The sequence below is a fragment of the Ctenopharyngodon idella genome, chromosome 5 (assembly GCF_019924925.1).
Source record: "Ctenopharyngodon idella isolate HZGC_01 chromosome 5, HZGC01, whole genome shotgun sequence".
Classification (NCBI taxonomy): Eukaryota; Metazoa; Chordata; class Actinopteri; order Cypriniformes; family Xenocyprididae; genus Ctenopharyngodon; species Ctenopharyngodon idella.
Window position 1 is genome coordinate 8,124,335 of NC_067224.1, and position 24,913 is coordinate 8,149,247.

A 24,913-nucleotide genomic window follows, 5' to 3' on the forward strand; every position below is an offset into this window, starting at 1 on the left:
GTCACCAACTTCAATTGTACAGCAACGCGACGCAGTGTCTCCCAGGAACCATGGTTACAGTCGTAACCTCAGGCATTCCCTTTCGAACTGGAACTCTACACTGTGTCATGAGTTGATGCTATGGGAACAAAACATACTGACAAAATGCCTGCTCACTGTGCTTGTGAATCATCCAGCGAGCTAAGGTGTAGCCAAAAGCATTGCCATACAGCGCACACATTACCAAAAACTAAACAGCCTGAGGTTACGTCCACAGCTCAAATACCACCCATAGGCAGGAGTGTAGCTTCCTCACTGTAAGTGGTCACAATGAGGACAGCCAGCCCCCTTGAGGGCTGATCGAGCATGCTCCACTCTGCACATAATACACAAATCATGGAGATCGCCTGGTGTTATACCTCTGACTTGGCCACACACTTCTTGAACGCTTTGCTAGACACATTCTCTTTCTTTTTACTCCTAGCAACAACAAACAGAAAGTTCACACGCACAGACAAACGGCTTCCTGAAAACAAAGCTGATAACGTTCTCTCTAGGCGGCCTTATATAGCCTGCCGACTATATATATATATATATATATACAGTTGAGCTCGAAAGTTTACATACCCCTTGCAGAATCTGCAAAAATGTTAAGGAGAATCAAAAACTGAGTTAAACTGAGTTCTGTTCTTTAGAAAAATCCTTCAGGTCCTGCAGATTCTTTGATTTTCCAGCATCTTTTGCATATTTGAACCCTTTACAGCAGTGACTGTATGATTTTGAGGTCCATCTTTTCACACTGAGGACAACTGAGGGACTCAAACACAACTATAAAAAAGGTTCAAACATTCACTGATGCTCCAGAAGGAAACACGATGCATTAAGAGCTGGGGATGTAAACTTTTTGAATTGGATGAACAGGATAAATAGTACTTTTTTGTCTTCTGGGAAACATGTAAGCATCTTCTGTAGCTTCAGAAGGGCAGTACTAAATGAAAAAATATGATCTATAAACAAAGTAAGAAAAACTTGTTCAAAAGTTTTCACCCCCCAACTCTTAATGCATTGTTAAAGCAATTTTTATGATCCTTATTTTGTTAAAATGATTAACATTTTTGCAGATTCAGCAAGGGGTATGTAAACTTTCAAGCTCAACTGTGTGTGTGTGTGTGTGTGTGTGTGTATATATATATATATATATATATACATATATATTCTAAAAAAATTAGTGATCAGTATGATTTTTTTTTTTTTAAATGGATACTTATTATTGATCAAAATGACAGACATAATGTTACGAATGATTTTTATTTCAAATTAATGATGCTCTTCAAACTTTCTGTTCCTCAAAAAATTTCATTAAACTTTATTAAGCATCACAACTATTTACCAAATCAGCATATTAGAATGATTTCTAAAGTACGTAACACTGAAAACATCTCTGGTCACTAACGCAACCCCGGTTCGAGGGAACTAGATGTTGCATCATTGATGGAGAAAAGCTACGGGGAAACAACTTTCTCCTAGAATACTGAAGTCTGATTTGCATAACAAGATTGCATTGCAATGTCCAATGGCATTAAACACGCAAATTAGGGGCAGGAACGCGCCATAAATAACGTGGTGCTGGGTGCCATTTCCTCAGAATCTTTCGACTGAACAAGAAATTGACAAAAAACCCTGGAGCATTAAGTGGAGCAACCGGCCGATATAGCGACAACACTATCCTATGATATATGAGCTTACAAAATATACAATATATATATATATATATATATATATATATATATATATATATATATATAGGCTTGACAGACTGTTACATCAGACGAGCTGAGAGTTCACACAGGCTAACGTGCTGAAATAGCCCTACTGCACTGAGAAAATACGAGAAGTTGGTGAAGAAACATACAGATTGTAAAATTTGTTGAAAGTGCTCGGGGGAAGCCCATCCTGCTGCTGAGAAGATGCCTTCGATGGACATCTCACTCGCCCACTGGGGCAATTAGAGCCCTTAACGACGGCTTCTGCGTGGGTGCAGCCCAGGCAAAAGACATACATCTCGTGTCCATCAAGAAGCTCAATAAGTCCTGCACAGACTGAACAAGTTTTCAAAAACATTCTTAGTCACCAGAATGCACAAGGGACTCTTTGCAGTCCTAAAATCTACTTTTCAGTGATGACACGAAGCCACATTATTGCAGGTTTCCTCAAATCTTGCCCTGGAGGGCCAAAGCCCTGCAGAGTTTAGCTCCAACCCTGATCAAACACACCTGAGCAAGCTAATCTTCAGGATCACTAGAAAATCACAGGTAGGTGAGTTTGATCAGGGTTTGAGCTAAACTTTGCAGGGCAGTGGCAATCCAGGACCAGATTTGAGGAACGCTGCATTATTGTATGAAGGAGAAAGATTCTGAGGAAATGACGGCCAGTGCCATGTTTTATATGGTGCGTTTCCAGCCCTGATTTGCGTCCTTGAATGCCATTGGAATATCCACAACCTCAAATAAGAGGACTCTATATAAAATAGGTGGATGGAAGATTTCATTGGTTAAAAATTGCATTCATAAAGTTTACACTCATTCATGTTTCATATTGTACAAGATTTAAAACATTTAAATAAACATATATTAAATAGTACAAAATGTGTATGGTGTATAGTTTTTAGTTATCACTCTTGTCAAAGCCCTGGTTTCTGAGAGATGCACAGAGATGGCAAAGTGGCTGTTTTATTTGCTATCTGCTCATTTAATTCATAAAGTTTACACTCATTCACTTCACACATTATTGCATAGTAATTTTAGATGTTTATATAATATCAAGCTATGCTATCCCTTGGCGTTTTGAAGCCATTATGCTTCAGACACATCTCTAATAATAATATTTAACAATAGTATTGTTTTGACTGTATTTTTGAACAAATAAATGCAGCCTTTTTTAACATTTCAGCAGTAGTGTGCGTGTGTACCGCTACTCAGAACATTTGTATTTAGTTTTGAGTTTCTCCCAGTGAATTCTATAAATTTAATTTTTCATTTATTTATCCGACAAGTATTCTTCATGTTGACCTCAGTAAATAATTGAACTTGTCTTTTCAAAACTGATTTTGTGTATGTGCATGTGTCTATGTTGCAGGTGGTGGGGGAATGGCGTTTCAGTAAGATCCATTGTGACATCTTCGTCACCTTGGACGTCATGATGTGCACGGCGAGCATTCTTAATCTGTGTGCTATTAGTATTGACAGGTAGGTTCTGCTATCAGATCGGGAAAAGTGTAATGATTCTCTTAAATGACAAGAATACCATAGATCAATCGCATATCTTCCAGTGGGCAGTGGGATAGGGGGTTGTTGTATGAAATTGACATCTTGGATTATGTTGATGTATATAGCTGTGCTAGTCTCCAGATGTTGTTTAAACGCATCAATTGAGTCAGCTGTTAAAAATAGTGAGGGAATAATGAAAGATAGTTAAAGATAGTTCACCAAGAAATAAAAATTCACCTACTTTATTTTGTGGAACTGAAAGAAAGATATTTGAGAAATGTCTAAGTCAGTGGTCACCAGAACTGTTTGGTAACCAACATGCTTCAAAATATCATCTTTTGTGTTCCGCAGAAGAAGTCATACAGGTTTGGAACGACATGAGAGCGAGTAAATGATGACAGCATTTTCATTTTTTGGGTGAAGGCATAGCATATATAGAGGGATGAATTCACTAAATATCTGTCTTTTTCTTTAAATATCCGTAACTCAGTTTAATCAGGTGCTAAATTGCTTTCCACACTTAAAACATGCTATTCCTGCCTACAGAAAGAAGGTGTTATACTGAATATTATTTAAAAAGAGATGTTTGTCTACAGTTTTATTGATTATGTCAGCAGTGATTCATTAAATGATGACCATTTGATAGAGAAGAACATTATAAATAGGCACTTTTTCAATGCTGGAGCGATAGGGCAAAATCTCAGTAAAGTATGTCAGAGTAGTTTGCATTGAAATTCTGCATTGAAAATTACATTGAGTACTAAATTCAGTACTAAAACAATGCAGACAGCACTAATAAACAACACTTTCAGTAAGCATACTGCATGCTTAGTGGACACAAGCATTTTGTTAGACTAGGAAGACTACTGAAGCTTTGGAAATGATGATGATGAGGTTTAGGTTTATTACAGTTACAAAAGCAAGAGAGATGATGGCACAATAATGGCCGCTGGTAGCAGAGGCAGCTTGTCAGGTGTGACCATCATTGTTTCTTCCTCTGTTTGTCTGCTTAAATTCGAAATCACCCCATCCCACACATCCCCTGTTCATCTTCTTCCCTCTGGGCTTCTCGTGCAGGTACACGGCTGTTGCCATGCCGATGTTGTACAACACACGCTACAGCTCCAAGAGACGTGTCACTGTGATGATCTCAGTGGTTTGGGTGCTTTCGTTCGCTATTTCTTGCCCCCTGCTGTTTGGATTAAATAATACAGGTAAATGACTGATTTTTCCCCTAACATTCTTAAAGGAACAGTGTGCAAAATAAATAAATAAATAAATTGGGTTACTTCCTATCATAGTATTCCATTTTTTAATCTGATCTATCCTGATTAGTATTAGCAGTTCCATCTTCTTGGGATCTCTTTTGATCACAAACACCATCAGCTTTACTCTTGGATATGGAAAATGAAAATATGCTTGACTGTCTTTTTGACATTTTGGTGGTATTAACTTATTTTTTATTATAATAATTCGTCAGATATATACACTCTCTTCAAACTTTACGCTACTGTCCAAACTTTACGCTTTACTGCACACAAAACAATAAGCAGTAAGCGGCAACCAATGACAGTGATTTTGAACTTAAGAAAGCTGACTGGTGAAAAATACATATGCTGCAGGGCCAATAGCAAAATATAACATCCAAGTACATCTGCATAAACCCACGCTCGCTCTGTCTCGCTCTGTCTCGCACACGCACACACTATCACCATGTAATGCACTTGTTAATGCCGGATCATTTAAAAACAAATGCCGGAATGCAAAAATCCAAAATCTGACATTTTCCGGAACAGGATATGGCAGGATCCGACTCAGATTAAGCACTGATAGTGACTAAGGAATAATCCTAATAATTTTAATTTATGGGTGAATTATTTAATGGTTGCAAAGAAGCCAATATGCCATGTATACAGATTAACTGAAAATAGAGCTTTGCCGTCACAGAAAAAAAAATAAAATAAAAATAAATATATAAAACTTTATATTAAAGTATATTAAATTAAAATAGAAAACAATTATTTTAAATTGTAATAATATTTCATAATATTGCTGTGTTTGATATTTTTGCATATATACCAGTCAAAAATTTAAAATCAATAAAGATTTTTTTCATATTTTTGAAATAAATGTCTTATGCTCTCCAAGGTTGCATTTATTTGATCGAAAACTATATATAAAAAAGTTATATTGTGAAATATTATTACAATTTAAAATAAACATTTTCTATTTTAATATATTTTTAAATATAATTTAAAATTACATTTCAAAATATAGTAATTTAGCCATTATTCCAGTCTTCAGTGACACAAGATCCTTCAGAAATAATTTGTTTCGTATTATTACCAATGTTGAAAAGGGTTAACATGCTGCTTAATATTTTTGTAGAAACTGTGATACATTTCTTCAGGATTCTTTGATTAATAGAAAGAATTTATTTGTAATTAGAATCTTTTGTAAAATTAGAAATGTCTTTATTGTCATTTTTTAACGCATCCTATATATGTACTTACTTACATATACTCCATTTTCCATAACAATATTTGTATTTAGGTTTGAGTTCACTCAACACTGTTGTCATATTGTTATAAATTTTCCAGTATGATTCTAATCTAATTATAATCTAGAGCTAATTTGCACTTGTTATGGGAAATTTGCCATACATGCTTTTGCCAGTGCCTCACTGAACTAATTAGTTTTGCAACCATAATTAATTGTGTAACCATATTTTACTCTCTCTCTCTCTCTCAGCTACACGGGACGGTGCCGTGTGTGAAATCGCCAACCCTGCTTTTGTTGTCTACTCCTCCATCATGTCATTCTATGTGCCCTTCATCATCACCCTCCTCGTCTACGTGCAGATCTACGTGGTTCTTCGCAAGCGCCGGAAACGGGTCAACACTAAACGGAGCTGCCAGAAGACAGATGCTGATGCTCAGCCCTCTCTCAAGGTGATGTGCACCATATGAGACAGTAGCCTCAGGGAAAATACCCAGCACTCCCCACAGGACAAGACATGGTGTCAGTGTCATTTTACAAAAGGACTTGGCCTCTTTCTAGAAAATATGGGGAGCAGCTGTCAGTGTTAATTATAGAATTTCTAGGGTAATACCAGGACCTGCAGGTCACTACTGGAGATACAGTAACCCCAAAACCTTTACTCGCTCCTGGAATCAGTGTTATGTTACAGTATTCTGTTCAATTGTAAGTTTAATTTAATGCTTGATTTTGGCTAATGGGAGATGTATATCTTAATAGGGACGCAGATGAAAATTAATAATGGTTTTATCTTTAGACTACATCTACATTAACCTGGACACATTTGAAAATAGCATTTTCATTTCAAAATGCTCTCTGTCCACACTAGCATTTTCAAGCATTTGCCAAAAGTTTCTCATCCACACTGAAATGTTTAAATCATTGTGTATACGTAAAATGTAATAAAAGCTCAGATGATACTGAGAGACCTGACAAAATTCTCAGCCTGGTCTCATTGTTAATACGTGGGTATTAATACGTAACTTTCAAAGACACAAAACATACATTTTTGTACGTTTCGATAGATGCTGAAACATACAGTATGGACGTATTGGCATTTAAAGGTTAAAATACTTACGTTTTTACAGCAAAAAAACGTAAAATATTTACAAATCTTTCATGTCAGATAAATGTATAATTTCCCTTTTATCATTTTATAGATAAATGTAAGATTCCTAAACCTCACCCCAAACCTAAACATATACCAATACAGAATATTAAAAGAATAAAACATAATGGACAGAAATGTACAGGAAAATGACACTTTTAGTGGCAATATACAGTATCTCACAGAAGTGAGTACACCCCTCACATTTTTGTAAATATTTCATTATATCTTTTCATGTGACAACACTGAAGAAATGACACTTTGCTACAATGTAAAGTAGTGAGTGTACAGCTTGTATAACAGTGTAAATTTGCTGTCCCCTCAAAATAACTCAACACACAGCCAATAATGTCTAAACCGCTGGCCACAAAAGTAAGTACACCCCTAAGTGAAAATGTCCAAATTGGGCCCAAAGTGTCAATATTTTGTGTGGCCACCATTATTTTCCAGCACTGCCTTAACCCTCTTGGGCATGGAGTTCACCAGAGCTTCACAGGTACTGCCCTGCGGCCCAGTCTCCGAAGGGAGGGGATCATGCTCTGCTTCAGTATGTCGCAGTACATGTTGGCATTCATGGTTCCCTCAATGAACTGTAGCTCCCCAGTGCCGGCAGCACTCATGCAGCCCCAGACCATGACACTCCCACCACCATGCTTGACTGTAGACAAGACATACTTGTCTTTGTACTCCTCACCTGGTTGCCGCCACACACGCTTGACACCATCTGAACCAAATAAGTTTATCTTGGTCTCATCAGACCACAGGACATGGTTCCAGTAATCCATGTCCTTAGTCTGCTTGTCTTCAGCAAACTGTTTGCAGGCTTTCTTGTGCATCATTGTTAGAAGAGGCTTCTTTCTGGGACGACAGCCATGCAGACCAATTTGATGCAGTGTGCGGCGTATGGTCTGAGCACTGACAGGCTGACCCCCCACACCTTCAACCTCTGCAACAATGCTGGTAGCACTCAAACGTCTATTTCACAACCTCTGGATATGATGCTGAGCATGTGCACTCAACTTCTTTGGTCGACCATGGCGAGGCCTGTTCTGAGTGGAACCTGTCCTGTTAAACCGCTGTATGGTCTTGGCCACCGTGCTGCAGCTCAGTTTCAGGATCTTGGCAATCTTCTTATAGCCTACGCCATCTTTATGTAGAGCAAAAGTTATTTTTTTCAGATCCTCAGAGAGTTCTTTGCCATGAGGTGCCATGTTGAACTTCCAGTGACCAGTATGAGAGAGTGAGAACGATAACACTAAATTTAACACACTTGCTCCCCATTCACACCTGAGACCTTGTAACACTAACGAGTCACATGACACCTGGGGAGAGAAAATGGCTAATCCTGTGACGAGTTAGGTGAGAACCAATGAGCATTCGATATCAGTGCCGTAAACCATGTCGTAACGCTCCTAGAGGGGCAGGTACAACTTAATTTGAATCATAACGAGCGCGGGCTTTGACAGTGACGGTCGCTGCTGAGAATGAAGATGAAGATTGATCAATAAAGGGCAGAATTTGGATCTGTTCCTTGCAAACATATGGATTCTAAAGATTTGGAGTGCAGTGAACAAATAAAATTGACGTGATTTGTGAATTTATGTTGTGTTTTGGTGTATCTTGTGGTTGTATTGTCAGTCGCTGCATAGGAGAAAGCGCCTTTTATGTCTCACAGCAAACAAGCTAAATATTACAAAATGGTTAAACAATTACAGAAATGTGTTGGGGAATAGCTAACGACAAGTGGCGATGCTACTAACTTAACTGCATTTTTCAGTAGCTTGACGGTAGCTCAGTTGCTTTTAAAACAGTGTAGCTTTTCCAGTAACTATTTTGTCCAGCAAGTAGCCGTGTAACGCGACCAAAAGCTACATTCCGTTTTGCGTTTTGTCGAGGCTGCAATGCATTGAAGCAGCACAGCGTCTTCTTATTAGATCAAAAAATAAAATTGTGCATTACCGCCATCTATTGTTTGATCACGCATCTTGCGGCTTTACAGTTCACTGAGGAGGGATATACTGATTATTATGTAAAGGATGTACAGGAGTGGGTTCATATTTCAAATGAATCCACTGTAATTTATGCAAACAAAAGATTAAAATGCTGTGTGCGTCAAAGATTTAAATCACATACAGGTGAATTATAGCCTTTTTAAAATTGAATAATTATCCTGCTTTATCACACTCTATATCAAATGTCTGTTTCTGATATAATTACAATGATGACCCGCCAACGTAATATGAAAATTGTACAAATCTTTAGCAACATTGTGAATGTGAATAGCACATAGCAGGGACATACTGGTATAAACATAGATATCTATTGGTACAATATGGGTCACATGACTAAACATTTTCGAACGTCATCTCAGTATAGACGGAAGGCCAAATCTTAGAAAAAATGATGCTTTTTCAAATGTGTCAAGATAAGTATTGACTAGAGCCCTAGTCTCATTTCAGCATCTCCACTGTGTATTGCGTATATGATATACCGGTTACCCTTTATTCATATTCTATTTTCTTCACAATGCAGAAGTGCTACAAATTATTTCTCTCTTCTGACCTTTGCGCTCTTTCATCATCGATTTCCTACACCAGCTGTTTTTAATGGCCACTTTGGATCAATGGGTTCAGCCGTCTAGTTTTAAAGAGTCCCAAGGACTTTTTGTGGTACTTACAAATTACTGAAGCAATCTCTTTTTCATTCCCCTTTTAGTGCTAGAAAGGCTCTTTTGTGTTCAGTGGATTTATTTGCATTGTGTGTCATCAAGAGGCACCAAATATACCTCTGAATGATCTCCAAGGCTCCATGCTGTCTTTGAAATTTAATGTCGACCACATGCTGAATCAAATTCTTATTACCTCTGCCACAGGAAAAGTGCACTCATCCTGAAGATGTGAAACTCTGCACAGTTATCATTAAGACCAACGGTGGTTTACCTGCCAAAAACAAGAAAGCAGTAAGTGTGTTTTAATTATAAATTAAGTCAAAAATGTATGTAAGATATTTGTAATTAATGTATGTGGCCGCCTTTACATTAACACAATTACACCCCAGTGCTCTTTGCCTCATTATGGGGAAGGAGTGCAGTTATAAAACAAAATTTGTACAGAAAAATAAGCTGGTCGTTTGGAAGTCTAAGTACTACATAGCTTTTTGTGGTATAAATTAAAATATTTAGGTTAATTCAGCTATATTACATAATATTTTTGATTAATCAGTTAATCAGTTAATTTAGATGTTACCATTTTAGGTTACCTTTTTTTTCAGTGTGGTATGTCAAATACCTGGGTCTACTAACCACCCGCAATGCAGTTTAGAGGGTGAAATGCATTAATATTGTCTTTTTTTTTCTCGTAAACACATCTACTGAACGGTAACACATTGAATTAAACATGAAATTTTGAAGTAGAACATACTCTCATGATCTTTTTTTATTTATTTTACTTTGAAAAAATTCATAGTGTAGACTCATTATACCCTATATAGACAAAAGTATTGGGACACACCTCTTAATTATTGATTACACCCCTTACTATTATTATTGATTAAGTGTTTCAGTCAGACCCATTGCCACGGGTGTATAAAATCAAGCACCTAGCCATGCAGCCTGCATACAAACATGTGTTTAAAAAAAAAAAAAAAAAAAAATGAGTGAATTCAAGTGAATTCAAGCGTGGTACTGTGATAGGATGCCGCCTTTGCAGTAAGTCAGTTCATGAAATTTCATCCCTGCTAGATATTCTCGTCAACTGTAAGTGGTATTATTGGAAAGTGGAAGCATTTAGGAACAGCAGCAACTCTAAAGACCAACGTAAAGTCACAGAGAGGGTTCACCGAGTGCTGAGGTTCATGGTGTGTAATAGTTGCCAATGCTCTGCTGATTTAATAGCTGAAGAGATCCAAACTTCCACTGGCATTAATATCAGCACAAAAACTGTGCAGCTTCATGGAATGGGTTTAACTGTTAAACACTTAAGTCTAAATTGCACTTTGAATGGACATCAATTGCACTAATATAAAGGGCCACTGCAAGATAACGATGTGCAATATTTTTACATGCAGTACCTTACTTTAGTTATTAAAGTATTGTATTGTATTGTGTTAAAAGTAAAGTTTGGTAACTAATTTCGTTGTATTTTATGCAATAACAATAAATGGTAACTGAATTTTTTAACTGTGAAGTGCTGCAAAGCACGCCGCCACTGGACTCTAGAGTGATGGGTGAGTCTGGGTTTGGTAGATGGCAGGAGAACATTACCTGCCTGACTGCATTGTGCCAATTGTAAAGTTTGGTGGAGGAAGAATAATATCTCTCTCTCTCTATCTATATATATATATATATATAAACAGATGTTTGAGTGCACATTCTATTGATCATGGCAGCAGCAATTGTAGCCACATACATAATTCCTTTGTGAATTGGATTCTAAACCAGTGCAGTCAGCGTGGTGGGTGCAATTTATTCTTAATGAATCTCCCCCTCAGTCTTTGTGGCACAACAAACAGTTTGTTTAAACACCAACCAGCTCAACACTGGCTCAAATGGCATTTGTTTAGCATGTGGGACTATCTTATAAATTATTTCACACTTGCTAATGATTTATTAATTTCAGCCTTACAAAGAGTGAAAATTATTTTACTTTTTATTAGTCTCATCTGTAGGGTGAATTCAGGGTGATTGGGACACTTTTTGCCATTGACATGAATTGGGAAATGTGTCCCAATCAACCTGAATTCACCCCTATTTCATGCCATGAAAATGGACTTTATTTCTTTGTCATTTATTCATAAGCAAGAGTCTAGCCATGTGATTGTGTCTGAGTATTCTGAAGTATTTCTTAAATTGTACATAAGTAAATTTATATTTTAGATCTTGTACTGTTCAGTATTCAAACACAGAGACCCTAAGGGTACATTGTGATGGAAAAATATGAGACGGTAGGAAAAATTATTTGTCGATACATTTGCACTAAAGTTTTTTGAGCAAAGTTTCTCAAGGGAACGTAAAACTTTTGCGAGTGAGCTCAAAAACATTAAAATATACATTTTTTTTCTCCCATCTCATATTTTTCCCATCACCATGTCCCCTTAGGGGCTTCATACTAATGTACAAAAATGTATGTGGACACTTTGTGTTCGAATACTTATGAATGAGACAAGCTAGGTTTTGCAAACAACATTGTGTACCACTAGACACATCCGTTCTTAGTGTCCATGACAGCCTTTTAAATTGTGTTAAAAAGGACATTCCTCATTACATTAAAAAAAGAATAGTAGGAACATGGAAAAACAGTGTTTAGTAGAAGATAAGGATAAAGATTGGTTTTCAAAAACCATGGTTTAAAAAAAAAACATTAATAAATACAATATAACAGGTAAACTCTGTGGATATGTATCTTTCATGAACTGCATGTTTGTTACAGTTGGATTACTGTGAGTCATATATCACATCAGATGGATTATAGTTGAATTACTGTGAGTCATACATCTGTGTTGACAGGCTGCTGTGTTAAATAAGCATTGATTTAGCAACTACTTTAAATGTGAATAGTTAATGAGAGGCCATAAGGTCACCAATTACCGCTGTCAGAAACTGTCAGGTTAGAGCAAATAAGCTCGAATGCCCTTTTTATTTTCACACGTAACATCATTTTCAGTTTTTTTGTACTTTTTTCAATGTTGGTCTACTAGTACATGACATACAGTACAGATTCAAAGTGTCATTATACAATTAATGATAAACACATCTTCAACAGCAACTGATAAAGGAGGTCCTGCACCCAGGTGGCGATGTGGGGGTGGATATCGTGGCAAGCACCAGCCCTCCAGAGAAAAAGAAACAGGCATCCACTCTGGTCGTCGACCTGCTCGCCAACCCAAGCCCCATTCATGCCTCTCCCTCCCATGGTGAATGTCAGTCAAATGGAGATGAGAAAAATGGACATACCAAGGAGGTCCAGATCCCTAAAGAAGCCAAACCTGTTGAAACTCAGGCACTGCCTAATGGCAAAACGCGAACTACAGTGACCAAAACCATGAGTAAGAGGAAGATATCTCAGCATAAAGAAAAGAAGGCTACTCAGATGCTGGCCATTGTTCTAGGTGAGGTCACGATGCTGTCATTTTATAGAAGTATTGCTCAGCAGTAAGTCCTAGATTGAGGTCTTGTCCTCAGAATACCTCAGCTTATTTTCTCTGTTGCAGGTGTTTTCATTATTTGCTGGCTGCCCTTTTTTATTACCCACATTTTGAAAACTCACTGCACGAGCTGTGTGGTGCCACTGGAAATGTACAATGCCTTCACTTGGCTGGGATATGTGAACAGCGCCGTCAACCCCATCATATATACCACTTTCAATGTGGAGTTCAGAAAGGCTTTCATAAAGATATTGCACTGCTGAGGACATTATTCACTGCACGCGTAGAGGAGGAGAGATGGAAAATTTCACGAGAGGTTAGTGCCATCTTTCACCACCATGTGAAATGACGGATTTACAAAGCCACGCTTTTAAGGCAGAGCGGAAAAACTCATTACAGACAATGGAGGTTCAAATGAATGTAAAAGTAGAGTTTTATTTGTGCGTCTTATTTCTGGCAGTGGATTGAGTGTGCAAACGTGTGTTTATTCTCTTTGGAGTTGGAGTGTGAATGTGATTAATTGTCGATTAAAGAATTGAAGTAAATTTGAGATTGGAAATTGGATGTTGCCACAGAGACTTTTATGCAAGCAGGGACCTGAATGTCAAAATCACACTATCAGTTTAGTTGTGAGCAACTGGTTACAAAATGCTTACAGCTCTGTTTATTCAAGTATTATTTATTTAGTCACAAATTTTTATTTGTTTTGAGAAATTGTTATAAAGAGATAGCTATTATAAAGTATAAATAAGGTGAAAATACCTTATTTGCGTTTTTATAAAGCCAGAACAGAAAGATATTAAAGGGATAGTTCACCCAAAAATGAAAATTTGATGTTTATCTGCTTACCCCCAGGGCATCCAAGATGTAGGTGACTTTGTTTCTTCAGTAGAACACAAATGATGATTTTTAACTCCAACCGTTGCGGTCTGTCAGTCGTATAATGCTTGTCAATGGGAACTTCGTCTATAAGAGTAAAAAAAAACATGCACAGACAAATCCAAATTAAACCCTGCGGCTCGTGACGACACATTGATGTCCTAAGACACGAAACGATCGGATTGTGCGAGAAACCGAACAGTATTTATATCATTTTTTACCTCTAATACACGACTATGCCCAACTGCCTTGAGCATCTGGTGTGTGAAGTCTGAAAACGCGGTCTGATGACGGAAGCGATCTCTCGCGCTTATACTTCAATGAGTGCGAGAGATCACTTCCGTTGTCAGAGCGCGTTATCTGCTTACCCCCAGGGCATACATCTTGGATGCCCTGGGGGTAAGCAGATAAACATCAAATTTTCATTTTTGGGTGAACTATCCCTATAAAAAGTCCCCATGAACCGCAAGTTGCAACCGACTTTTCTCCAGTGTTGTGACGTATTTCCAAGTTAAACGGAATATTGAATAGAGGGCAGGGTTTTACGTTAACGCACCTCCTCTCCATCTCTCGCTCATAGTAGACTAATGGTTGGAGGGGAGTGGTTAAGCATTTTCAAACCAAGCCGTCAAACTGACGTCATCAGAGAAAAAACTCTATTCCAGAACGGAAGTAACTTTTCAGATTTTGATTAAAGGTTACCATGACAAACAATTTAATTCTGTGTATTAACTTGCACGGATTAATTGTTCACCACAAGATTACTAATATGCGCTAACAAAGTAAATAGGGTCAGTTTTGATTTCATGACGACTTTAAAGGTGCACTCCGTAATGTTTTGTTTATGTTGCGCTGGTCGTCTTGGACGTATACTGACACCTAGGTGCCTAGAGTGCAGAATTATGCAATTTAAGCAAAAAGGTTTCAGTTTGGCTATGCTTGTTGTAGAAATGTGCTGTTTGCAGTCAGATGTAATTTATTTATTTCATGAGCGAAAGTGTCTGATAACAGCCAAGATTTGTCTGGTCATGTGATCTCAACATGTCTGCCCCTATGAGGCAGCCCACTCTATGTAAAATAAAACAGCTTTTAGCAGAGCATACATTATTTTTTAATAATTACTTTGTGTAAAACTTTAAGAAATTATAACGTTTCCTTTTAAAAAGAAAAATTACTGAGTGCACCTTTAAGCAAACAGAAATGAATGCCTTTGACTTACCGACTATGAAGGACAATGTAAATAAGAATTAAATAGTTTTATTGAAGCCCATGACAAAAATGATCATGCATGTTACATTGGTACTTCACATTAAATTGCAGCCAATGTATGTCTCTTGTATTTTTTGTGTACATCACAAGTACACAAATTTATCTGAGCTATATAAAGTTGTGTCTGTTTTTCTGTCTGATACTAGTATGTTCACTGAAATAGGTGTTTGGTTTTTTTTTTTGGTTTTTTTTTGTGGTTGGAAAAAAAATAAAGCACAAATTATTTGCGGAAAAAAGGACATCTCCAATGATAAAAGCTGTGTTCCATTTCCAGAAATATCCACTGCTAGATCTACACATTATCTGTTTTTTTTTTTTTTTTTTTCATGTTTTGAGGGAGCCTTCATCGAAAAATCTTATTTTGCATTCATATTTCACAAGTTTCAGTACATAGTGTTTTATTATACAGGATAATGACCATTAGGTTATAATTGCACTATAACTGAGTTTTAACTGAGGATCTATGGTTCAAAAAATAGCCATAGACATAAATCATTTTAATGATTAAAGGTGCAGTGTGTAAATTTTAGCGGTATCTAGCGGTGAGGTTGCGAATTGCAATATAGAGAAGCTACGGTGGCCAACACAGGACAAAAATGTCATCGTCTGAGACAGCAGAGAGAAGCCAGTCAAGCAAACGCACTCTGTAGAGCAGTTTGTCCGTTTAGGGATACTGTAGAAACATGTCAGCACAAAATGGCGACTTAACATGTAAGGGGACCCGTGGTGTATGTAGATAGAAATGGCTCGTTCTAAGGCAATAAAAACATAATGGTTCATTATATAAGGTCTTTATACACCACTGAAAACATAGTTATGTATATTATATTGCATTTCTGTCAATAGATCCAATCAAAATTTACACATTGCACCTTTAAGTGTCACTAACCAGCTGGACACAGCAACGCTGGCTACACCAATAGCGCGAGTTTGGCGTTACGACATTGTCATTTGACCAATGGAAGTCGGGGGAAGTATCTGAGGAAACCTGTTTGAAAACAGTCATTTTTCTTGCAATTCCATTTGGTGACTAGTGGCACAAAAATTACACACTTCAGCTCTACGCTGTCATTTGCTTATTATTGCAATGTGATCATGTAAACATGCAGATCCTGTAGATGACTAAGACATTATGACACAATTATGAGTGCCTACAGTTAGGTGTTTTACGGGCTCTCAAGCTGAAATAGATGCAATTTGCCACTGTTCTTTAAACAAAGTGTTCTAAAGCTATTCAATTTGTTTACTTCATGCATGGGTTGGCAACTGTTTTGTCATGAAGTGACATTTTTAGTTTTTCTAGTTAATCCCCCTCACCCACCCAAAAAATGCATTATGTGATTATAAATATGTTTTTAAAAGTTTATTTATATTCAATGGAAAAAATAACACATTTTATATTTGAAGCATGATGATCCATGTTACCTATTATAACATGATTAATCACAAACCTATCTGATGAGTATCATATAAATATTGCAGAATCTTAATTTTTTTTTTTTTTTTTTTTTTCACAAAAATGTGTTAAACCTGTCATGCGTGTCTGGAATGATAAGGATTCTGTATACTGAGTTTAAGTTCTTTATACAATCTACAATAGGGGACTAAAAACACTGAAGAAGCTTTTAGCTGAAATGTCTGTGACCTTTTATAAACACTAAATTGGATAAAATAACTTCAGTTATTTATCTACAGTTTATTTTATTTATTTTTTGTTATTTTGGTGTTGACATCAAAAAGCTGGGAGAACATGGTGATTGTTTGAATTTTGGACAAAAAAAAAAAAAAACTTATATGCACGCAGAGGTCTGCAAATGGTTTGCAGTTGCATACTTTTGTTGACTAGAGCAGGTTAAAATCTTACCATTTAATTGCATTTATAGCTCCTAACTCGGTTGCCGACCCTGATTTACGCCATAGGTTGCTGACCCCTGATTTACTTGTTTGTTTGTTTGTTTATTTATTTATTTAAACTTTTTAATGGTGCTTTAATTTAAATAATTTGCTGTTGATAAAGTGACCAACAATCCCCATTTCTTTCATGATGTGCATTTCCAACCCAAGAATCACAGTATGTTGTTTTATGGCTTTATTTAAAGAATGACCTCTGTTTTCGATCAGGAATTAATCAATACTTTTATCAGTATGTGCTCATGCAAATATAATGGAATGTAAATGCTGTACAGTTTTTAATCACAATATCTGTACGTGTTTTTCATACATGGTCTTGTCATTGTACATCAAGTCCTAGCAATTTGTTCAGCTTTGGAAAAAAAAAAAATGCAAATGGAAACTTTTACATAGCAAGTAAATGTAAGTTTATGGTATGTCAGATATTTTGTAATAGTAATGTAAATAATGAATGAATAAAAGTACATGTCAGGCATTGCCAGTAGTGATCTTTTTGTACAAAAAGGCTTGCTACACTTTCGCTACTTTGATATTTAAGTCAAAGGAAATAAGTGTTATTTGTTGGGTAGATGTTAATAGGCTTCTAATAATGTTTGAAGGGGCAATCTGCCATACATTGATCATTTATGCTGGCTCTTAAATGGTGTGACATTACTTTAAAATAAGGCTAATGCAAGAAAAGGTCAATGTTTGACAGAGAGTGGAGATGAAATTAACTGGCATTATGGGTAATCTGAATATACAGTGGCAGAAAGCATTTTATTAACCCTGCAAATTCAGGGCATATTTGGGAAATGCAGACTATATCATCTAGGCTACTTGAAGCATCTTATTCTCTGTAACAAGGTTGTTTTTAATGACAGTTTCGCGATTTTTAATCACTATAATCACAATCACAACCTTATTGATTTAAAAAAGTTTTAAGAATAAGGGGTTATAATTATAAATGAATGTGCTGTATAAATGAGAGTGTGGTCACAGAGTTTTGTATGAGGGCAGGTGGGGGTTTTGGAAGCTTAGCTATGATTAGATTGTGAGATGCAGCAAGTCACCAAGACAGCTCGTAATTACGGCCCACCATCTAAAAGTACACACCCACTTCAGTGATGGATTGAAGCTAATTACAGTGGAGGCCTTGAAACTAAAATTGCTTTCAGTCACTGATTATTCTCACTGATTATTGACAACTTTAGGACATTGGGATCGACAATGTGTATTCGCAAATCTTTGATAAATTCAGTAATTGAAAGTCAAAGCTATGACAGAAAGGTATCAATTTTCTAATCAAGTATTTTTTGAAGTTCTTTAAAAGAAGGAGGGAGGATCTCTAATATGTTGTTGTTTATTAGCAGTGTTTAAGGCAAGTATCACATTATTATTATTATTATTATTATTAGGAACAAAACCCCCTAACCCTACATATTAAAGGAATTGTTTGAAAATCTGTCGTCATTTGCTCATGTCGTTTCAAACCTATATGATTTTTATTTTTCTGACAACTCAAAGATATTTTTAAGAGTGTTTCAGTGGTTTTTGTCCATACATTAGACAAAGTCCAAAAAGTAGTTTAATCAATTCTCCTGAAGCCATATGAATAGACCGACATCTATACACTGAAAAAAGTAAAACGACCTAAAGTGCATATTTATATTTGTCTAAACGAAGTTTCACAGTTTTATGATTTTTTTTGTTCTTAGTACATAAAATATGATGCATATTTTAAAAATACATCACAATAAACATTAAGGTATTTCAAAGCTAGTTGCAACATTTTTCATTTTGTTTAGTTTAAGTTGAAGTACTAAAATAACTAATGAACTAAAACTAAATTAAAACTATATAAACATATATAGAAAATATAACAGAAAATATAACAAAAAATTTACAATAACTGTAACAGTATATAAGTAAGCAATAAGGTACGAGAGGCTGTGCTGTATCGTGAATAAGTCCCGGCTGAAGGGCGTTGTTAATTGTTAGTGCCTGCAACCCCTACAGTCGTGACTTATTCACGATACAGCACAGCCTCTCGTACCTTATTGCTTTTATAAAACGGTTACCACACAATACAAATATTAAAGCCAAAAATATGTATCAATGCAACTTTCATGAAGTAAACTTTCACTAAAAGTCTTCCTTTCGCTGGAAAAAATAGTCCCTGACCGTGAACAGCAACAGAAGTTACATTATTACGCCATTAGATGGTGGTAAAGACTATCTAGGGCTGCACGATTAATCGTATTTTAATCGCGATAACGATATCTGCTTCTCTCGATTGATTACAAATAATCATCACGATATTGGCCCGCTCGCTATTTATCCTGAAAACATGTTTTTTCTTTGGGATATGCTTGTGGTTGCCAGATGAAAAGAGCTTAAATCCCCCAAATAGAGCTTTTCCCTTAAAAAGATATACTGTCTTCCCGGTGTTTTGCTTAATCTGTGCAATTTGGCAACTCTGTGCACGCGTTCCCTCTAAATGCGGAAGAAGCGCTGATGATCTGAAAACAAAGGCCCTGTCCCAAATGGCACACTTCTATGCACTTTCGGTCTTGTGGACTTACAATGGCTGCCACATGCGCGTGTCCATTAAGTCCATGAGACCGTAGGGTGTCCCATTTGTCAATTTTAGGCTTCAGAAGGGTGCTCGCGATCGCCTCCTTTGCGGCCGATTTGCGCCTCAATGCGCACTTTTGCTGAGCCTGCACTGGTGCAGACTTCTTCCCGACAGTCAAAGTTACGTTACGTCACGAAAGTGCGGACTCGTAGGAAGGCCATGAGTGTTTAGGGTGCCATTTGCGAGAGGGCCAAACATGTGCGCTGGAGTTTAACGCTCTCCACAGCGAAATTCTGCTTCAACGAAAGTGTCATACAGCCAGTCTTATTTCTGTGACTAAATCTGCCATGATCAAACCTTCAGCGATGAATTCCAACAAATGCAACACGGATCTCTACCTTACTGTTTGCAGAATGCACTTTTGCAACCTATGTGACAATTCAGTCGGGAAAATGAACATAGTTTGGAATTATTGGAAATAATATTAGGAGTTTCGCTGTTTTATCTTTTGAAGATCCTAAAGGTTTTACCAGTTTTAATAATGTTAATCAGTTGAAAATGATATCGCCACTGGGACATTCTAAAACGCTTAACATGAAAACGCTTAATGTGAAAAAGCTTAACGTGGCTTAATTTACTAAGACAGTGTTATTAACAAACCAAACTTAGTGAACACCATACTAATAAAGCATACTATGTACAGAAAAGCAGATGATCCCAGAATATGAACGCAACACGTTTAATTAAGCATTTTCCTCCCATGAAGAAAATGCTTAACGTGGCTTAATGTACTAAGACAGTGACATTAAAATACCAAACTTATTAAACACTGTACTAATAAAGCATACTATACAGAAAAATTGGTTTGTGCAGAATTTGATCTTTTAATATCAGTTAGTAGGCTGCATTAAGTGACGTTTTTCTTTAACGGTTTTCTATGGGAGGAAAACACTTAACGTGTAATTAAACACATTGCGTTTATATTCTGGGCTGTCTTAGTACATTAAGCCACGTTAAGCGTTTAAGCATTTTAGAATGTCCCTAGCCAGGGGCTTTATATATATATATCAAAGAGCATCGTTCTCTGCTTTTACAGATTCGCAGGGCAATCTGAATCTGTGGTTTGTCTCATTTACAAACGAATTGTGTTGCTTTAAAAATCTAATGTGAATACAGATTACAAAGCGTTCACCAAAACCATGTGTTTTGTATTGATTTACCATTTAACGAAGTTATCATAGTTGGTTAAATGAAGTCGGTGTGCCACCTACAGGCCTTTTGGGTGAAGTGTAGGTTGGTAAAGAATGTGCAAAATGGCCATAACTACATTAACCTTTTTGATAGAATAACCATGATTAATAATCGTGATTATAATTTTGAGCAAAATAATCGTGATTATCAGTTTAACCATTATCGTGCAGCCTTAGTCATTAGTGAAGACTTTTACATTGAAAAGCCTGAATTGTTGTGAACACGGAACAAGACGCAACTGACAAATGCTTTGACTAGCGCTGTTAGTCACGGGAAAACCCCTTAAAGGATTAGTTCACTTTCATATTAAAATGTTCTGATAATTTACTCACCCCCATGTCATCCAAGATGTCCAAGTCCGTCTTTCTTCAGTCGAAAAGAAATTGAGGTTTTTGATGAAAACATTCCAGGATTATTCTCCTTATAGTGGACTTCAATGAACTCCAAACGGTTGAAGGTCAAAATTAGTTTTAGTGCAGCTTCAAAGGACTTTAAACGATACCAGACGAGGAATAAGGGTCTTATCTAGCGAAACGATCGGCCATTTTCTAAAAAAAAAAAAATAAAATGTATATGCTTTATAAACACAAATGATCGCCTCGCAAGTGCTTCCGCCAGACCGCCTTCCATATTCTTCAAAAAGCTTATGCTGGAAAAAAACTGAACTGGCGCCGCGTTTTAACTGTTAAAAGGACAAGATAATACATCAGACATTTAAACAGATTTTTTATTACGAACATAGGACTGACCTGAAGGAAAATGCTAAATCTGAATACAGGTAATAAACTCGCTCACTCGATCTCTTTCTCGCAATACTCTTCTACATAATACAGTAAGCTTCAATGAACAATATCAATTGAGAACAAACAGTTTACGTTGCTAAGAGTGGTTGCTAAGGGTGTTGTGTAGTGATACACAGAACCGTTGGGTGAAGTAGACATAGCCATGTTTTATTGTGAATAAAACACAGCTATTGACCAATCAGAATCAAGGACAGGAACTAACCGTTTTATAAATGAAAATAAAATAACACTGTCAAGTATGTCCAATGTCCAATATTACGACAAATCCAGATTATCCTTGACTGTACAAAAAGAAGACTACCCTCACAGAAAGAAGCTGTAAATATAGTCAGACATAAAAGTGAATATAGTGTGTAAGTCCACATATCAAATTCACAGTCATTGCACAGAAGATTTGACTGTTTCCCACCCCATGCACCTCTTAACAATTAAACTCCCCCACATGAGTCTATGCACACTTTCCATATGATGGTCTGATGAAAGTCTGAGACATATGCTTCCTGTACTACCACTTGGATTGTCAAGCTGTCCATCTCTGAAGTTGTCATATGATCATGATTAAACCTCAGATGGATGCCTCAGAGATAGACAGATTGAGAGGTGGAGAGTGGAGACTTGACTGGAAGATGGTACATTTCTGCACCATTAAAGGGAGATGTCAAGTTCAACTAATTTTCCACAGTCAATATCTCTGGGGACTGACCCTTGGAGGCCACATGCTCTGATCTAATCCTTTAGTAATTCAACCAAACCTTCTCAAACAGCCCACAAGTCAATAATATACTGCCCCCAGATAAGTTTTTCAAATGACGTGTCAACAGCAGACCATAATCTTTACAAGCCTTGTGGCAAAGAGAGACCTGAGAATTTCTAGCTCCAGGGAACAACCTGCACAGAATATTATGGCATTTTTACACATCTTTGTGAGATTAGTTCTGCTTTACCAATCGCAGTGGCTTTACTTAGGAAAGAAAAATCACAAATGCGATCTTTTTATTTTCCTTTGTTGTGTCCCCTAGTCAGCATTGAGATCAACAGGGCAAATGGTGCGGCACCCATTTTTTAAATGTATTTAATGGAATTAAAATGTGATTTTATATAAAATGGCTTGAATACACCTTCTATGAGCATGATTTCTGAGGGGAAACAAAGTCAAAAGTTGAAAAATGTCAACTGCCCTGATATAATGAAGATAAAACCTCATTAAAAGAATGACATTTTTAAGGATGGAACCATTTTAAGTAGTTTGGCATAATTATGTCTTATTATTTATTAGAGATAAAAAAAAAAAAATAACTGCCTCACTGTTTAATTATATTTGATAAACATCTGTCTGCCAAATCAAAGTAATGTGGTGCAACCAATATTCAGGAAGGGGAAAAAGTCTCTTAAGATATCAGATAATTTGGCCTTTTTATGACAAGATTAGTTTAGGTGGTAAAATGTTATGAACCATGCCATGTTACAAACCATGCTCAGATTTGCCATCCAAAGTCTGCAATCAAATGTCAGATATGAATATTTCAATACGAAATTAAACATTTCTCATCAAAAACCTGTATATCAAACATTTCACTTTAAGGTCAACATCATCAAAAACAAATAAAAAATGGATCTATGTATTATTTCTCTCCTGCTTTAGAAGTCGCACAGTAATTTGATTTGGTTGATAATTGAGCGATGGGCATTCTTAAATGTTTTGTTGATTTAAATTTTCTTGTTCAAAACACTGCCTGTTTTTTCACAGCGCAGTAAAAAGGTTCTGCATTCAAAGAAAGGAGTGAAAAAGAAAGGAGTTTATATAAAGTATATATATATATATATATATAAATTCAATGTGTCCAGCTGATGTTATTCTCAGCAGTAGTTTTGTTTAATATCCTGTCATTTCATTGTCCCCTGATGACAGCCCTGAGGAGGACACAAATGTTTCTTTTTTTGGGCTGTCCATCGATTCAAATTTGTAATTGACTTAATTACATGATATGCTAGTTAAGTAATCTAATTAATCACTTTATTTTCTGGGAGAATTAAGAAAAGCTCATAAAAAAGACATTTAAAAGACATTGCATTATTATAGCAGATGTGTAAAGTACTGAATATGCATTGTAAACAGTGGTTTAAGAATTTAATATTATTTTATTTATTTCCATGTCATTGAACAAATGCCATCCCTGGCCTATAGTCCACAGCAATCCATTTTAGCAATCACACAGGAGTTATTATTGTATAAATTATGCTAAAACGTGACTGCACTTTTTTATTTGTTTTGATTACACCATTGTGACTTAGAGTTTATATGATTTGACTGCAAGATATTTACATTTATGCATTTTACCACCTCAATCTTACCGGAAAACCTAACTATTTTACAAGGTACGATTTTGTATGAATTTGTACAGTGTGAACCATACAAAAACATACAATTTTTAGAAAAAGAAGCAAGCATGAAATTCCACCCCTAAACATAAGCGTCACTGGGGCGCAAGCAGATTGTACAATTCAGTGAGATTATACAAATTCATACGGATTAGCCAACAAATTTGCCAAAACATTTTACAAATTGCCACGATATTGTTTTGCATTTTATAGCAGCTTTTTTCCATAATGACCTGCATTGCGTTCAATATGCATTTTTTCAGTTTGTGCATTCCCTGGGATTCAAAACCATAAACTTGCCACTTTAAACACCATACTCTACAGTTTAAGCTACAGGAATTATGATATAAAATCTAAATGACTAGAAATTACTAAAAATAGCTGTAATTACAAGTTTATTTTGTAAAGTTGTAACTTTATCTCACAAAGTTGCAATTTACCTTGTAATTTTCTAAATTTTTATATCTCGCAACTGAGACTTTACTTTTCACAATTGCTACTTTATATTGTATCTCACTATTGTGAATTTATTTCTAAATCTCGCAATAAATTTATTTCTCGTCACTTTTATTTTCCACAGTTTTAACTCTAAATCTTGCCATTGATTTTATTTCTTATTGTAAACTTGATCTCACAATTAGGCTACCTTTTTTATTTTTGACTCTGGGGCGGAAATGAGACATATAATAACATGTTAAATTAATAAGTTAAACTGTCTTTTTTCATGTTGTCTTCATGGGGCATGGCATTTTGTAGAACGAGCTGGTACTCCTCTCGCATGCGTTCATACATCAGCAGGATCTCGTTTGTTCCTTACATGCTTCATTGTGGG

The 24,913-nt window shown here is 36.3% G+C and overlaps 1 protein-coding gene across 1 annotated transcript in view; it reads left to right on the top strand.

Moving 5' to 3' along the window:
- Positions 1-17,566, top strand: part of drd2b (dopamine receptor D2b) — a 63,747-nt gene extending 46,181 nt beyond the window's left edge. The window contains exons 3-8 of the mRNA XM_051894950.1: positions 3,115-3,224; positions 4,323-4,459; positions 5,997-6,196; positions 9,764-9,850; positions 12,651-12,996; positions 13,099-17,566. Of these exons, the coding sequence (XP_051750910.1) occupies positions 3,115-3,224; positions 4,323-4,459; positions 5,997-6,196; positions 9,764-9,850; positions 12,651-12,996; positions 13,099-13,295 (1,077 nt within the window). The 3' untranslated portion in view covers positions 13,296-17,566. The remainder of the gene's footprint in view (positions 1-3,114; positions 3,225-4,322; positions 4,460-5,996; positions 6,197-9,763; positions 9,851-12,650; positions 12,997-13,098) is intronic.
- Positions 17,567-24,913: the final 7,347 nt, after the last annotated feature.